Below are 17,173 nucleotides of genomic sequence, written 5' to 3'. Positions count from 1 at the left end.
TTTAGAATGAATTATGCAAACCTTTTAAAAGTTTATTTGAAAACTGAAGGGTTGGAGCAAGTACTAACAAAGTCAGACATGTACAAACACATTTATGGTTTAAATGTTATGTTAACCAGAACCCCTACAAGGCAAAAGGTGGCCTAGCTGGATTACACACAGGTGCCATAAATGGAAGAAACCAGGTAACATCTAAGACATTAATAAAATGGGCCAGAAGGAATAAAGCTGGGGGCAGAGATAAGTATGGACCAGAAAGTCAAAATAACTTGATAATCCTCCACATCTTAAGGAGCAGATCTTCCACAATCTTGAGTCAAGGGACTGCTGAGAATGCAGATGTAGATAAGAATCCACCTCTTTACTGGAAATCATAAATCGAAGGTAGGAATCCTCTAAAAAGTAATAAAACTGTTGCTAACTAATCAAGCTCTCTCTGTAGATAAGAGTGCATTTGTATATCTTAAGAACTAGAGGGCCCAAAGAAGTGACTAGAGCCCAACTCTCACCTTTAATTCATTCTACAAATCTTTCCCTTCTAAAATACAGGACTGGGAATTCCCTGGCTGTCCAGCTGTTAGGACTCCATGCTCTCACTGCTGAGGGCCTGGTTTCAGTCCCTGGCTGGGGAACTAAAATCCCACAAGCTGCACGGTGCAGCCAAAAAAAATAATAATTATTAAAAAAATATATAAATAAAATACAGGACTGTTTAATTCATTCCACAAAGACTTATTGAATGTTTATTTTCCCAGGCAGTGTTGATGAAAGAGGTTACCAAAGTGAACAAGACACAGTCCCTGCCTTGGAGGATGTATAGCCTAAGGGAAAAGACAAACACCTAAGTAGAAAGTGGTAAAGTAATGTGGTCAATACATTTACGCCATGTGTTCTGATAACGGAGGGGATCACTCACGTAGCCCAGCCCAGAAATAGGTCAGGGAGAGAAGTTAGGGTTACTATGTTGGATATGAAAGGATACCTGAGCTAGATCTTAAAAAATGAGAAGTTAGTAAAGTAAGTAACAGGGAAAAGAACATTCAAGAAAAGGGAACAAATAATAGGAGCAAAGGATTGAGCATGAAACAATCCTTTGATGTATGATAAAGAGGGTGAGGTGTGAGGTACCACTGGTAGATTATTATTATTATTATTCTTAGAATGTAAGGATAGAGATGCTGAGGGGTAGGAGAGGAGGCTGACAATGTACAGGCCAGATTATGGAGGGACTAGAATGCCATACAGAGGTTCTTAAACTTCATCTTGTAAGTCATGGGGAACCACTGTTAAGTTGAGAATGATACAGAATCACATTTCACATAAGTCACTCTGGCAACACTGTGGTGGATGAATCTGAGAGGGAGCAAGATTGGAGGTCGGGGGACCAGTTAGTAGACTACTGAAATAGTTCAGGAAAGAAATAATGAGGTCCTGAACTAACAAGTGACCTTCTAATAAAAACCCCTGTGCTGTTGAACCAATAATCCAGGATGATCAAAGTGTAGTAGAAGAACAAAAAACTAATGCATTGATATATATGTGAACATACAGTACATAATATTTATATATCACATATATTTTTATATGTACATATATATATGCTTTTTTGCTACTATTACATTACATTATAGATTGTGTCTTTCTACATTAATCAAAAAGGACAGGGAATTCCCTGGTGGTCCAGTGGTTAGGGCTCCTCACTTCCACTGCAGGAGGAACTGATTCGATCCCTGGTTGGGGAACGGAGAGCCCGCAAGCTGTGGTGCGGCCAGAAAAAAAGAAAAAAAAAAAAAAAGGACAAAGAATTTACGAAAACAAAAAGGAAAAGGGAAGCTACAATTCAAAGCATTCTATTTATCGTAGAACTAGCAATTAATAATAAATTGTTACCCCCAAATGAGTTATTTTACAGGAAAAATAAATAGAATTCTGCTAGAAATTTAAATTTAGGAGGAATATTATTTAAACTGTATCCCATAAAGCATCTGAAATCAAGAACATTATCAGATTTCTCAGAATAATTTATTAACAAAGAAAATCTATATACTAGATCTACATAAATTAAAAGCAATAAAATAATTTAATAAAGAAAACAACATGACCTTAGTAACAATTTATTGTGAACCTTGCCATGTGTACCATTTACTATTCGTACATCTTAGTGAGGTAGGACCACTATATTCATTTTGCAGATGAGAAAATGAAAGCTCAGATAAGTTTACTTACTTAATAACCAGGACTTAAAGTTTGTCTGATTTTAGATGTCTTGTTTACATGTAGCCACATGTAAATAAGACTGTAAGCATTTCACAAGAATATTTTTATTTCACAAATACTGCACTTCATATCAGAAAGCCAAGATTAGGTTTGGGCAATAGAACTAACACTTTGGGGTCAAAGAGAACTTGGTTTATATCTAGACTTTACCCCTTACTAGCTGTGAGAATTTGAGTTAACTTCTCTGAGTTTCAACAAGCATAAAAGGGGTCAGAAGCCTTCAAAGTGTTCCTGCAAAGATCACAAAGTAACCAGTCCAGGTAAGTAATCAATTAATAGTAGCTAATGCTATTATTCATAAATCAATAAAATGTATAAATAAAACTAATACACTGCATTAAAATTGAAATAAAAAATTAATTTAGGAAAAGAACACCCTTTTCCCCTGCTATGAATGTTTCTTTAGCCATAATAGGCATATTATTTACAATAGAATATCTAACTCATAAGAATATATAGTCATTTCTTGATAATCCAATAGCATATTAACTGGTTTGCAGTTAATCTGTGATTAAAGTGCCATAGTAATCCAGCTTTTCCTCCCTTGTTAGAGACAAGTTGGTTAGGAACCTGTGATGCCCAAACTCTTCCCTCAACCACACATACACTGTAGCTCCCAAATCCCCACCTCAGCATTTCCACCCCAAGTGCTCTGGTCCCTGCCTTGGCTCTTCAAATCCCACTGCTGGGGAAAGCTGAGAGAGGATTGGAATAATCAGTACTTGCCACCACATTAGTGGGTCCCCTAGCGAATAATTCTTCCTGCATTTTTTGTGATATTTGTGACTTGATCCTCACTCCCCTGTAACTCTACCACTTACCCCAGTTAATAGCTGACAATACTGAAGAAGTATAACTTAGAAATCTGTGAGCAACTTTAAACCATTTTACTTGATTAAAAAAAAAATTTCTTGCTGTATAGCCCAGGGAACTCTACTTCACTTCGCTGTACAGTAGAAACTAACACAACATTGTAAAACAACTATATCCCAATTAACAAAGAAATTTCTTTGCAAAACAAAATAAACTCTTGCCATTATATAACCATTTTAAGTTATATAAGTTTTTAGTTGGCTTAAACAATTCAATACTAACTATAATATTTAGTTACTATTAAAATATTTAGTTACTATTAAAATTCAATACTAACTATAATATTTAAAATATTACTTAAATGATTCAATACTAACTATAATATTTAGTTACTACTACTAAATATTTTAATAGTTTAGTATTTTAATAGTTAAACTTAGTGATATCACAAAGAATTAAATAATAAACCCCAGGTAAACAGTCCCTGAGGCCCAAGTTAATACTGTATAAATACTGCTATGTATCTATATTATACATCATAAAAATATTTTAAAAATTACCTTGGTGTTCTTCTAAATCCATGTCAAGTTGTCTAATTTCTTCATTAAGCTGATTTATTTTTTCTTTTATATCTGTTAACCTGTTGAAAATATTATTTAATGAATTTATGGCAGACAATTTAGATATTCAGTAAAAACATTTAGTGATGATGTTACGAAATCTTAAATCTTTTTGAATCTGCAGAAACAATATCAATAAATAGTATGCTTTATTCTGAGGACAATACTATAAATTTTGAGAGAAAAATCTTTTTTCATGATTCGTATTTAGAGTACAAGTGTGTTCTGATAATGTTGGCTTGCCTGACTTCAACAGTAGACCCTTCTCCAGCCTTCTTTTGAGCTTTACTTGTGATATTAAGAAAATAAAAAATCTTTAGCAACCTTCTTTTTGTAGGTTTATATAAACTAAACTAAGTTAGCAAGTTTGTCTGAAAAGTTAGAAAATAAGAGAAAATTTACCATTGAGAGAAGATTATATGGGTTAAAATTTTAACAAAAGCAGTTGTACTTACTACAAAGCTATAGTAATCAAGACAGTATGATACTGGAATAAGGACAGACATATCCTTTTAAGGACAGACAATGGAATAGAATTGTGAGCCTAGGAATAAGACCCTGTATCTATATACAATTGATTTTTTTTTTAAATTTTTATTTATTTATTTATGGCTGCGTTGGGTCTTCGTTTCTGTGCGAGGGCTTTCTCTAGTTGTGGCAAGTGGGGGCCACTCTTCATCGCAGTGCGCGGGCCTCTCACTATCGCGGCCTCTCTTGTTGCGGAGCACAGGCTCCAGACGCGCAGGCTCAGTAATTGTGGCTCACGGGCCCAGCCGCTACGCAGTATGTGGGATCTTCCCAGACCAGGGCTCGAACACGTGTCCCCTGCATTGGCAGGCAGATTCTCAACCACTGCGCCGCCAGGGAAGCCCCTACAATTGATTTTTGACAAAGGTGCCAAAACAATTAAACAGAGAAAGAACATTAAATAATATTTGTTGAAAGAATATTTCAACAAATGGTGCTGGGACAACTGGATATGCACAAGCAAAAGAATAAAACTGGACTCCTACCTCATACCATACACAAAAGTTAACTAAAAGTGGGTCATAGATCTAAACATAAGAACTAAACTATAAAACACTTAAATAAAAAAACATAAGCATAAATCTTCATGAAATTGAACTAGGCATTGGTTTCTTACATATGACACCAAAAACACAAACGACAAAAGAAAAAAATAAATAAACCAGATATAATCAAAATTTAAAACTACTGGGACTTCCCTGGTGGCACAGTGGTTAAGAATCCGCCTGCCAATGCAGAGGATACAGGTTCGACCCCTGGTCTGGGAAGATCCCACATGCCGCAGAACAAATAAGCCTGTGCACCACAACTACTGAAGCCTGCACACCTAGAGCCCGTGCTCCGCAACAAGAGAAGCCACTGCAATGAGGAGCCCGTGCACCACAACAAAGAGTAGCCCCCGCTCGCTGCAACTAGAGAAAGCCCGTGCGCAGCAATGAAGACTCAATGCAGCCAAAAATAAATAAATAAAATAAATAAATTTATTAAAAAAATAAAGTCTTAAAAAAAAAAGTTAAAACTTCTGTGCTTCAAAGGACACCATAAAGAAAGTGAAAAGAAAACCCAAGTAATGGAAGAAAAATTTTGCAAATCATTTATCTGATAAGAGACTTTATTTAGAATATATAAAGAGCTCTTACAACTCAATAATAAAACAATAAATAACCCAATTTAAAAATGGGCAAAAGCACAGGGAGATGAGCTTGGTGCTTTGTGATGACCTAGAGGGGTGGGATAAGGAGGGTGGGAGGGAGGCTCAAGAGGGAGGGGATGTGGGGATACATGTATGCATATGGCTGATTCACTTTTTTGTACAACAGAAACTAACACAGTATTGTGAAGCAATTATACTCCAATAATGATCTATAAAAAATAAATAACTAACTAAATAAAACAAAAAAAAATGGGCAAAGAATGTGAATAGACATTTCTCCAAAGAATATATATATATGACCAATAAGTACAGGAAAAAAAGTTCAACATCATTCATTAATCATCAGGAAAATGCAAATCAATGATACCACTTCACACCTACTATGACGGCTACACAGTAATCAAAAATGACAGATAATAACAAGTGTTGATGAGGTCATGGAGAAACTGGAACACTTATACACTGCTGGTGAAAATGTAAAATGGTGCAGCTGCATTGGAAAATAGTCTGGCACCTCCTCAAAAAGTTAAATATAGAGTTACCGTATGAACCAGCACTCCTAGGTAAATTCCACTCCTAGGTAAATACCCAAGAGAAGCGAAAATATATGTCCACACAAAAACATGTACACGATTGTTCATACCAGCATGATCCATCACAGCCAAAAAATAAAAACAATCCAAATGTCCATCAATTAATGAACGGATAAATTAATATGGTATAGCCACACAATGGGATATTATTTGGCAATAAAAAGAAATGAAATACTGATACATGCTACAACACAGATGAACCCTGAAAACATTATGCTAAGTGTAAGAATCCAGCCACATAGGACCATATATTGTATTCTTTCATTTATATAAAATGTCCAGAACAGGCCAATCTACAGAGACATAAGGTACAGTGGTTGCTTAGGGCTGCGAATGGGGGATGAGAGGTGTGATGGTTAAGGGATATGGGTTTCTACTGGGGTGACTAAACTGTTCTGAAATTGAGGTGGTGGTTGCACAACTCTGTGAATATAGTAAAAAACTCTGAATTGTACACTTTAAATATGTGAATTGTATGGTATGTATTATATGTATTATATCACAATAAAGCAATTATACTATGTAATGGCTCTTAACTAAACATTCAAAGAATTATTTAAAGCTATAAATCAAACTGAAAGCTGCATCAATATTGTCAATGTGAATCACAGAAAAAATGACTGTAACAATATGCACCTCTTACACATTTAGAATGCAATTTAAAAGATGAGAAATGAATGTAAAATGTCCTAGTGTAGAAGAAGTACTTACTGTCGCTCCATGCTGGCTATTTCCTGATTATCTTCTTTAACCTATAAAGGCATAAAGAGAAAACAGAATTTAAAGAATTACTCATTGTTAGGCTATCTTAAAGAGATTTTCCTTCTAGGGTGTGTACTAAAATATCAAATCTAGTCGCTTTGAACTTATTTCTTGAAATTCAACCTTTGAAGTTAAAAGAAACATCATTAGGGAACTATTCACAGATTTTTCTTTCCTCCTCAAAGGAAGAGTGGTGACTGATAAATATCCATACCTATCCACATGGCGCGAAGAAATTAACACAACTTCAGGCCTGGATCAATTTACATAAATATCTAGGATTTTTGAGCCTGTCTCCCCACCCCCGCTCCCCCTGCTCCCCACCCCCAACCCACGCATGCGGTAGGGCTGCCAGATTTAGTAATCCCCGTTACATTTGAATTTCAGAAAAACAATGAATAACTTTTGTGGTATGTATTTGGAATACACTTATTATCCTTACGTATATATTTATTCTAAAAGATTATTCACTGCTTATCTGAAATTCAAATTTAACTAGTCATTCTGTATTCTATCTAGAAATTCTATCCCAAGATCACTCTTCATCCCCTGCCTTCAATGATCTCTTTCCAAGGAACTTCAGAGATTCTAGATTTTGATACCTTTCTAGAATGATTCCAACACTTAAATAGCTCCTGAGTTGATCCCTAAGGTTCCTGCAAACCCACCGGATTCAATCTAAGACCACAAAGGAGTCCCATTTGTAGGTTCCTGACTAGAGGTGCTCCCAAATATATAGGCTCCTAAGGGCTGTATATTTAGGGTGTCTCAGGATAAACAATAGGCTAAATTAAAGCCAGCCTTGGGATAGTAAGAAAGCTACTGAACACATGTGACATAACATGGTGACATACTGTGATTTCACAGGACATTTTAATTCCATTCACTTCATGGTGGCACTGATAGAAATAACCACACAAAGTCGTCAGCCTTGGGGCACTTCATTTTCTAAATATGAGGCCCAAAACAAATAATGGAATACATCTTCAATAAGATTAATTATTTACTGACCAATAAGAAGAGTTTCAAGTTTTTCTTATAAGGATCCAAAACATGAAAAAATGACCAAAATATGCACGAAGACCATATAAAACTAGGATTTAAGTAAAAAAAAAAAAAAAAACAGTTTACTTGAGAAATGACTTTTACCTAGATCTTCTTGGTCAAGCAGTTCATATTAATTTAGATGGAGTTCACTTTTCACTGTTTTTCAAGAAAATAAGCTTACTAGCTTTCTGTTCAATTCATATGCCTTAAATAAAACAGACTGATACATTTACCAAATCCTGACATATTAAAATAAGTATGTTTGTTTTTCCTACCTGCTTAAGTAATCTCTCTCTCTCTTCCATTGGGGATCCCATGCTTTTGTCTTCTGCGATCATTTGATCTCGATGGGACTCCAACTCATAAAGTTTTTCATGCAACAATACAGCCTCCTGTTTTACCTGGGAGTGTGCTATTTCCTGAAGAGAATTAAAATTTTAGTATTTTATCAAAAACTATTCAAATAGTTTTCAGTTTATAAGACTAAGGACAAATTTAAACTACCAGCATCTTTAAATAGAGATATCAAGAACCTAGAGTACTCAATAATGCTACAAAGCACGTTTCTAAACATGGAAGAATAAAAATAAATCCCTATATACTTTCATAAGCAATTTTCAGTCTAAGATTCACAAGAAGGTGGTAGCTTTAGTTTATTTTATTTTCTAAATATAAGACCTAAACAAAGATAAAGACATCTCTACCAATGGGAAGATAATAAAGAAAATGTAATGATGTATGTATAACTTTAACCACAAAACCCAATCCAAAGTCCAAGGAACTGATCTCTAGAGGGAAGATATTTTCCCCTGAATAGATCATATATATGCTTTCCTACAATGTTATGGGTTGAATTATATCCCCCCAAAATGTATGCTGAAGTCCTAATCTCCAGCACCTGTGAACATGACCTAATTTGAAATGGAGTCTGTGCAGATTTAATCAAGTTAAGATTATCTTGAGGTCATTAAAGTGGACCTTAATCCAGTATTAACTGCTCTTTATTAGAAGAGAAGAGATAAAAACAGAGACACCCGAGGAGAATGCCATTTGATGATATAGGCAAAGAATGGAGTGTTGTAGCTACAAGTCAAGGAACAAATGCCAAGGATTGACAGCCAGCACCAGAAGCTAGGAAGAGGCAAGGAAGGATTCTATCTAGTGTCCCAGAAGAAGCAAGTCTCTGCTGACGCTTTGATTTTAGACTTTTAGCCTCCAGAACTACAAGAAAACTTCTGTTGTTTTATGTCACCCAGTTTGTGATACTTTATTACAGCAGCACTAGGAAACTAATAGACATGAGTAGTAAAATTATCATGTATTCACCACTGTTCTACTGTTCACAAAGAGAAAATAAGGGATGTGATCATTTTAAATGATAACCAAAAGAGCGAGGGATGTTGGTGGTAGTGGTGATTATGATGATGAAAATGACATTTGAAGCTGTTATTTATTGAGCACGTATGCTGTGCCAGGCACTGTACTTCATATTTTTTATATACTATCTCTAACACTCAAAGCAACTCTGTAAGATAGTACTATCATCTCTGTTTTACAGATGAGAAAACTGATGATCTGATATCTAAATAATTTTTCTAAGTTAACAAAAATAAAAGTTAATTATGAAAAAAAAAAAGTTAATGATATCTGAAACCAGGCCTACAGTATGAACAAGATTTTTAAGAGGGGAGACCTCCTCCTTTTTGAAAGCAAAAGAGAAGGAATCTTAAAAAAAGGAAAAAGTGAACAAGAGGAAATGTTTGAAAGTCCACAGGCAAAGGGTTATATACACAGCTTAAGTAATGTATTAGCTTCAGGTGAAAAGGCATGATAATAAAATACCGATAGAAAAAATGCAGACATTTTGATGTATCCCTTTTCATAGTACCTTCCCCTTCCCTTTTGCTTAACCACCTATAGACATGTTCATTATTGCATCTTGATAAAACCACCCCTGAAGACTCAAGCTCATGTTGACCTTTCACCTGATTTTTTTCACACTCCTATGAACTGAATCAGCAATACTTAGCACAGTAGGGAGCATACAGCAGATATGCAATAAACACTACTTGATTGATACTTGACATGATGTTATCTTGAAGAACAAATCTCCCCCCGCACCAAAAAGACCCACAAAGGAATCCAGCTAAAGTTAAACAGAATTAGGATCTACATTTTCTTCATTTGAGAATACTGTAAATTTCTTTAAATTCATGTAATTTTAGGCATACATGTACTAATGCCAAAGTAGAGTGGCATCAATAGAAACACTAACTCCAAGGTTATACCCTACACCTCTTCCTGTGGAAACTAAATCTGCCAATGAAATAAGACCTAACTCTCTCCTACACACCCTAAAAAGATAGTGAGGAATTCTGAAAGCTGGCTGTATTAATACTATATAAATGCAGTCCTTATTCCTTGAAGCATATTTTTATTACCACAGAGATCAAAGAAAATAAAAAATCTGTGTACCCACATGTAGACAACTGGATATAGAAAATCGTCTTAATATTTTTAAGCAAACTAGTTTTTTCAATAGCAAATTTCCAAAAGAATGATTACAAAATACTCATGGTTTATTTCTTTTGCAAGCTAGGTGAAAGCAATCATGTCAATTTACAATTGTTACTAATCCTCTCATCGTTATAGCTACCTGAATACATAAGAAATCAAGAAAGGCAGGCAAGATTTGATGTACAGACAGTGGGAAGGTAGTTTGCAGAAAAAGAATACATTGGCCAACAAATATATAAAGAGATACTCAACTTCTTGTATAAATAAATGAAAATTAAAACAAGATACTAATTTTAAACTATTAAACAAGTAAAAATGGAAAAGGTGCATGGATAATGCAGCTGTTAATGAGTACAGGGGGAAATACGCACTCTCATACATTGAGATTAGGAGTAGAAAATGGAACTTTTTTGGAAGGCAATTTGTCAATGTTACAACGTTTTAGAAGTTTGTACCTTCTGACCCAATGCAAGAAATTTATCTTAAGATACACTCGTAGTAACTTTGCATAAAATGTGTGTTTTCACTACAGCATTGTTTTATAATCTCAAAAAACTATCAATATAAACAACCTAGTCATCTATAAGGCTGTGCTATATATAGTCATACAATGTAATATAATGCAGTAATTTCAAATAATGAGAAAGATATCTTAAGAGCTGACATGAATAGACATTCAAGAGAGAATGTTAGGTTAAAAAAAAAAAGCTGCAGACAGCATATCCAGTGTACAACCCACTTAAGGTTTTTCTCAACAGTAAAATGAAGGTAGGATTATAGGATTGCTGTGAAGATAAAATGACAATGCTGGTGACATATGTAAAGAGCTCAAAAAAAGCACATAGTAATCACTCAGTAAATGTGAGAGCAGTTCTGTCTGTAAAGAGGGAAAAGAAATAGGCATTTTTACTTTCATCATATTCAATTTTTTAATAAAAAACATGTTTTGTGAATTTAAAAACGCTTTAAATAAACAAATAATAAAACAAACGCAAGCTTTTACATCTTTAAAGTAATGAACTGACTTCTCCCTCTTCATTTGTTTTTAGTCTCTTGTTCGTATGTTTTTTTTTTTTAACATCTTTATTGGAGTATAATTGCTTTACAATGTTGTGTTAGTTTCTGCTATATAGCAAAGTGAATCAGTTATATGTATATATATATCCCCATATCCCCTCCCTCTTGCGTCTCCTTCCCACTCTCCCTATCCCACCCGTCTAGGTGGTCACAAAGCACCGAGCTGATCTCCCTGTGCTATGTGGCTGCTTTCCACTAGCTACCTGTTTTACATTGGCTAGTGTATATATGCCAGTGCTACTCTCTCACTTCATCCCAACTTACCCTTCCCCCTCCTTGTGTCCTCAAGTCCATTCTCTAGTCTGCGTCTTTATTCCTGTCCTGCCCCTAGGTGCATCAGAACCATTTTTTTTTTTAGATTCCATATATATGTGTTAGCATACGGTATTTGTTTTTCTCTTTCTGACTTCACTCTGTATGACAGACTCTAGGTCCTTCTACCTCACTACAAATAACTCAATTTCGTTTCTTTTTATGGCTGAGTAATATTCCATTGTATATATGTGCCCCATCTTCTTTATCCATTCATCTGTCCATGGACACTTAGGTTGCTTCCATGACCTGGCTATTGTAAATAGTGCTACAATGAACATTGTGGTACATGTCTCTTTTTGAATTATGGTTTTCTCAGGGTGTATGCCCAGTAGTGGGATTGCTGGGTCCTATGGCAGTTTTATTTTTAGTTTTTTAAGGAACCTCCATACTGTTCTCCATAGTGGCTGTATCAATTTACATTCCCACCAACAGTGCAAGAGGGTTCCCTTTTCTCCACACCCTCTCCAGCATTTACTGTTTGTAGGTTTTTTGATGATGGTCATTCTGACCGGTGTGAGGTGATACCTCATTGCAGTTTTGATTTGCATTTCTCTAATGATTAGTGATGTTGAGCATCCTTTCATGTGTTTGCCGGCAATCTGTATATCTTCTTTGGAGAAATGTCTATTTAGGTCCTCTGCCCATTTTTGGATTGGGTTGTTTGTTTTTCTGATATTGAGCTGCATGAGCTGTTTGTATAGTTTGGAGATTAATCCTTTGTCAGTTGCTTCATTTGCAAATATTTTCTCCCATTCTGAGGGTTGTCTTTTTGTCTTGTTTATGGTTTCCTTTGCTGTGCAAAAGCTTTTAAGTTTCATTAGGTCCCATTTGTTTATTTTTGTTTTTATTTCCATTTCTCTAGGAGGTGGGTCAAAAAGGATCTTGCTGTGATTTATGTCATAGAGTGTCTGCCTATGTTTTCCTCTAAGAGTTTGATGGTGTCTGGCCTTACATTTAGGTCTTTAATCCATTTTGAGTTTATCTTTGTGTACGGTGTTAGGAAGTGTTCTAATTTCATTCTTTTACATGTAGCTGTCCAGTTTTCCCAGCACCACTTATTGAAGAGGATGTCTTTTCTCCATTGTATATTCTTGCCTCCTTTATCAAAGATAAGGTGACCATATGTGCGTGGATTTATCTCTGGGCTTTCTATCCTGTTCCATTGATCTATATTTCTGTTTTTGTGCCAGTACCATACTGTCTTGATTACTGTAGCTTTGTAGTATAGTCTGAAGTCAGGGAGCCTGATTCCTCCAGCTCCGTTTTTCTTTCTCAAGATTGCTTTGGCTATTTGGGGTCTTTTGTGTTTCCATACATTGTGAAATTTTTTGTTCTAGTTCTGTGAAAAATGCCATTGGTAGTTTTAAATTACCATTAGATTCTGTGTGCCTCAGCAAGGCAGAATGATTTTTGTACAGGGTAGGTACTCAATAACTGAATCTGTTTTCTTACTAAACTAAGATATTTGCGGTCCTGAATAGGAAAAAAAATTATTACATTCCTATTAGTAAACTACTAAATAAATATGTACCTGAATGAGTTCCATTAATATATTTAACTGAATTTTCTTTTGTAGCTGAGTAATATGAAAACTTTTACTTGATTTTTACTTACAGATTCCAAGCTCTCTTTTTTCATGTTCAGTGAATCTAGCTGTTGCTGAAGTGTATCTAATTCCTAAGAAGAAGGAAAAAAAAGCAAATATATATGCAAATTACATTAAGAATAATTTCTTTCTCAACATTTCAAATACAGATGTGACAAAGTAAATTTTGTAAATGTTTTCAACCCATATCTTAAAATCTGACTAGAATTTACTAACATTCATTATTTCTATTTTTGCCCATTTATTTCATTATTACTAAAAACCTTGCCATGATCTACCTTTTAAAATACTTACGAGCTTTTTAAAGGGAGCCAGAAGTTTTCACAGTGAATCATCACTGTGTTCTGAGAATATCAAATTTCAGAAGACTTCAAATTAATGATGGTACTGTTTAAAGTTATAATTTTTATTTGTCTTTTTAACCATGTTTCCATATCTTTTGCCTATTTTCTTTTAAGGCCAAGAACTGTAGCCATCTATATGGCTCACTCTTAGGGATAAGACCCTTGAACTGTTTATAGCTGACCCCTGAATAAGACAAGTTTGAGCTGCATGCGTCCACTGACATGTGGATTTTTTTCAAGAAATACGTACTACAGTACTACTCAATCCATGGATGGTTGAATCCGTGGATGTGGAACCTTCGATACTGAGGGCCAACTATAAATTATACACAGATTTAAACTGCACAGGGGTCAGTGTGCCTAACACCCAAGTTGTTCAAGGGCCAACCGACCCATTCAAACACACCTGTGTGATATTAGCTATATTTTGGCATTTTTATAATATTCTTTCAACAATGTTTCATTATATGTTATAAATTCTGTCTAAAATAAAAAGTTGTATTAAATTGTCAATAAAGGATTATCTGAGAAACTAGAACTACATTCATTATTGGCATTTGTGGGGACTAATTCTCTGTTAACTGGTTAAGGGATATCTGGGCATCAAAGGGCACTACCTTGCAAATCTGAGTCACCACCATGACTGAATGTTGAGAGGATTCTCAATAATCCCTCAGCAGGCATCCAAATTGCTTATTTAAACACCATAATTAGGGGACAATAGCCGTTCAAATTAAGGACATAGCAAGTAAACGACTTGCTGTTTATTAGGCAGGAAGAAGAGGAAAGTAAATATCCATATGGCTCTGGTGTATGAGGACTTCTAATGTTTTCATTAAAAGTTCATTAAACAACAAGTGTTTCATGTATCTTTATGACCTGCAAAAATGAATGATGCATAGAACTGAATAATAGAGTAAAAGCTAGGTCATAATGCAACATAAGAAAACGAAATTTTCTAGATCAGTGCTTCCTAAATTCAAATGTCCATATGAATCATTTTGTTAAAATGAAGACTCTGATCAGTAGGTTTAGTCAAGCTCTCAGGGGATGCCAATGCTGCCCACCTTCAGATCACATTTTTAGTAGTAAGACTGCTATATGCCCAGCACAGAGTAGTATTAGTATTACCTGCAACAATTTCTCATTCATGGTTTTCATTTCTATATACTTGACTTGTTTTTCAGGAGGCATATTTTTGATAATGCCCTCTGCTGCCTGTTTTTCCTGTTCAGTTTCTTCTTCTACACTTCTAATTTGTTTTTCCTTCCTGAAATCAAAAGTATACAATATTCCTCTTACAATATTGAGGGGAAAAATCAATTAACTTTTACTCAGTCTCAATTAAATAGGATACTTAAAAGTTATTTAACCATAGTTTGTGATCTAAAAGTCCTTATAAATGTACACAAAAATTTTATTTGACTTGTACAAAATTTGGCCCCATCAACACAGACTTATTGGGACTTCCCTGGTGGTGCAGTGGTTAAGAATCCGCCTGCCAATGCAGGGTACATGGGTTCAATCCCTGGTCCAGGAAGATCCCACATGCTGCGGAGCAACTAAGCCCGTGCGCCACAACTACTGAGCCTGCGCTCTAGAGCCTGCGAGCCACAACTACTGAGCCCGTGTGCCACAACTACTGAAGCCCGCATGCCTAGAGCCCATGCTCCGCAACAAGAGAAGCCACCGCAATGAGAAGCCCGCTCACTGCAACAAAGAGTAGCCCCCGCTCGCCGCAACTAGAGAAAGCCCGCGCGCAGCAACGAAGACCCAATGCAGCCAAAAACAAATAAATTTATAATAAAACAAAACACAGACTTATTTTACATCTTTCTCTTCTCAATCCCCAAATCCATGTATTTCCTTATTCTCCACTTTACTTTCTTACAAAAAAACACAAAGATTATCACAGAAAATCCTTAAAGTCTTATACATATGAGAAAGTATTTGCACTTTTTGTTTTTCATACCCTCAAGACAAACAAGAGAGTTAAATTTTAGAATAGTGGTTTTCAAGTATCTTTTAGCTATAGAATTCTTTGACCAAATGAAATCTTGTATGGAAGTTTACCACATAAATCATCTCAAGCAACACAGCTCTGACTGCACTGGGGAGTAGGAAGACCAACAGTGCAATTTGATTAAAAAATTCATAGCTTTAGATTAATATATTTTGCTTAAATTCCCTTTTATCTACTGCTTTAATTAAAATTGGTATTGATATTTCACAAATTATCAACTGTACTTTAGCCCTGCAAAATAATAAGCTAATTTCCTTGAAAATATAACAGGAACATTACAAGTCTAATCATGTAAGTAGTAGTAATGAAATTAATTACAAACAATAACATCTTTATCATATAATTACAAGAAATACCAGTGATGTGCCACTTATTACCTATGCAAGATCAATTATAAATAGGGTAGAGAAAAATTCTGAAAAAAATAGAGGTAAGATGCTAGTTGTCATGTAAATACTTCAAGATTTACATATAAAAAGCTTGCTTGATGATAAATTCTCAGTCTCAATTATCATAAATTTCTACTTTGAGTTTCAAAATATAATTATTCTATTCAATCTCTTTCAAATGTAGATATCGTTAACAGTTTTCACAATCACTAACTAAGCCTCATAGATCCACATATCTATCCTCCACACACTTTACACATTCATACCCTAGTACCAGAATAAGATAATCTAAACTCAGAAATTTTCCTACAGACAGCATCTCATAATAACCAAATAAAAGATGAACATAATGAAACAGACAACCTGGAATTTCTATTTATTTTTGTCTCATTATTGAACAGGAAGTGATGTCTTCACTTTGAGCCTCAATTACCATAGCATAAAAAAATGTGTCTGCTGCTGCTACAATTTATACGGGTATATGCGCTCATAGAAATTTCAAACAGAAAAGATCATCTATTTCAATCTCTTTGTTTCACAGATTAAGGATACTGAAGCCCAGAGAAGTTTGTTGGATCTAACTCACTCTGAACTCCATGATTATTTACTACCAACAATGAATCTTAACCATGTTTTTGCCTGATGTATCTACTACAGTTAGATGGGAACTAATGTTGTAAAGTATTCCATTTTACAGAGGGGAAGTTACACAAGGAAGCACAAGGAAGGTAACTGATTTTTTGAAGCCCACGTAATGGCCAAGGGTCGGGTCTTTTGATGCTTTGAGCAGTCTGCTCCTGTTATAACTTGGCAGTAAAACTACCAGTGATGGTGTCATAAAAATGAGTAAACAACAAAGTTGAAACTCAGTGGAATACAAAACTTGGTGGAATCTTTTCAACTTGAGTCTTTCAAAATACAAAATACCTTTAGGATCAACACTTAAATCACTTTAGCAATGTATCTTTCAAATTATGCATTCTCAAGATTATATACTTTAACTCACAAAGTAAATTTGTTAATATTTAAATTTTTTAAGAGTAATTAAGAATCACAAAGGTTAAGCAAGCCACCTTAGTTGTTACACTAAAAAAGTCAAAGATGACTTT

At 34.9% G+C, this 17,173-nt stretch overlaps 1 protein-coding gene across 4 annotated transcripts in view; it reads right to left on the bottom strand.

Annotated features, from left to right (window-relative positions):
* The window catches only part of IFT74 (intraflagellar transport 74), an 80,965-nt gene that overhangs the window by 31,184 nt on the left and 32,608 nt on the right, over window positions 1-17,173 (bottom strand). For 3 of the 4 annotated variants that reach the window (XM_061200472.1, XM_061200475.1, XM_061200473.1), the window contains 5 exons: window positions 14,784-14,922; window positions 13,317-13,379; window positions 8,069-8,212; window positions 6,696-6,736; window positions 3,651-3,730 (listed from right to left, as the gene is read on the bottom strand). In XM_061200472.1, coding sequence (XP_061056455.1) covers window positions 3,651-3,730; window positions 6,696-6,736; window positions 8,069-8,212; window positions 13,317-13,379; window positions 14,784-14,922 — 467 coding nt within the window. Of the gene's footprint in view, window positions 1-1,615; window positions 1,758-3,650; window positions 3,731-6,695; window positions 6,737-8,068; window positions 8,213-13,316; window positions 13,380-14,783; window positions 14,923-17,173 lie in introns of those variants that run through there. The other variant, XM_061200476.1, reaches the window with a different exon arrangement.

Source organism: Eubalaena glacialis, chromosome 9 (genome assembly GCF_028564815.1).
Source record: "Eubalaena glacialis isolate mEubGla1 chromosome 9, mEubGla1.1.hap2.+ XY, whole genome shotgun sequence".
NCBI lineage: Eukaryota > Metazoa > Chordata > Mammalia > Artiodactyla > Balaenidae > Eubalaena > Eubalaena glacialis.
This window is presented reverse-complemented; position numbering and strand designations above follow the sequence as displayed.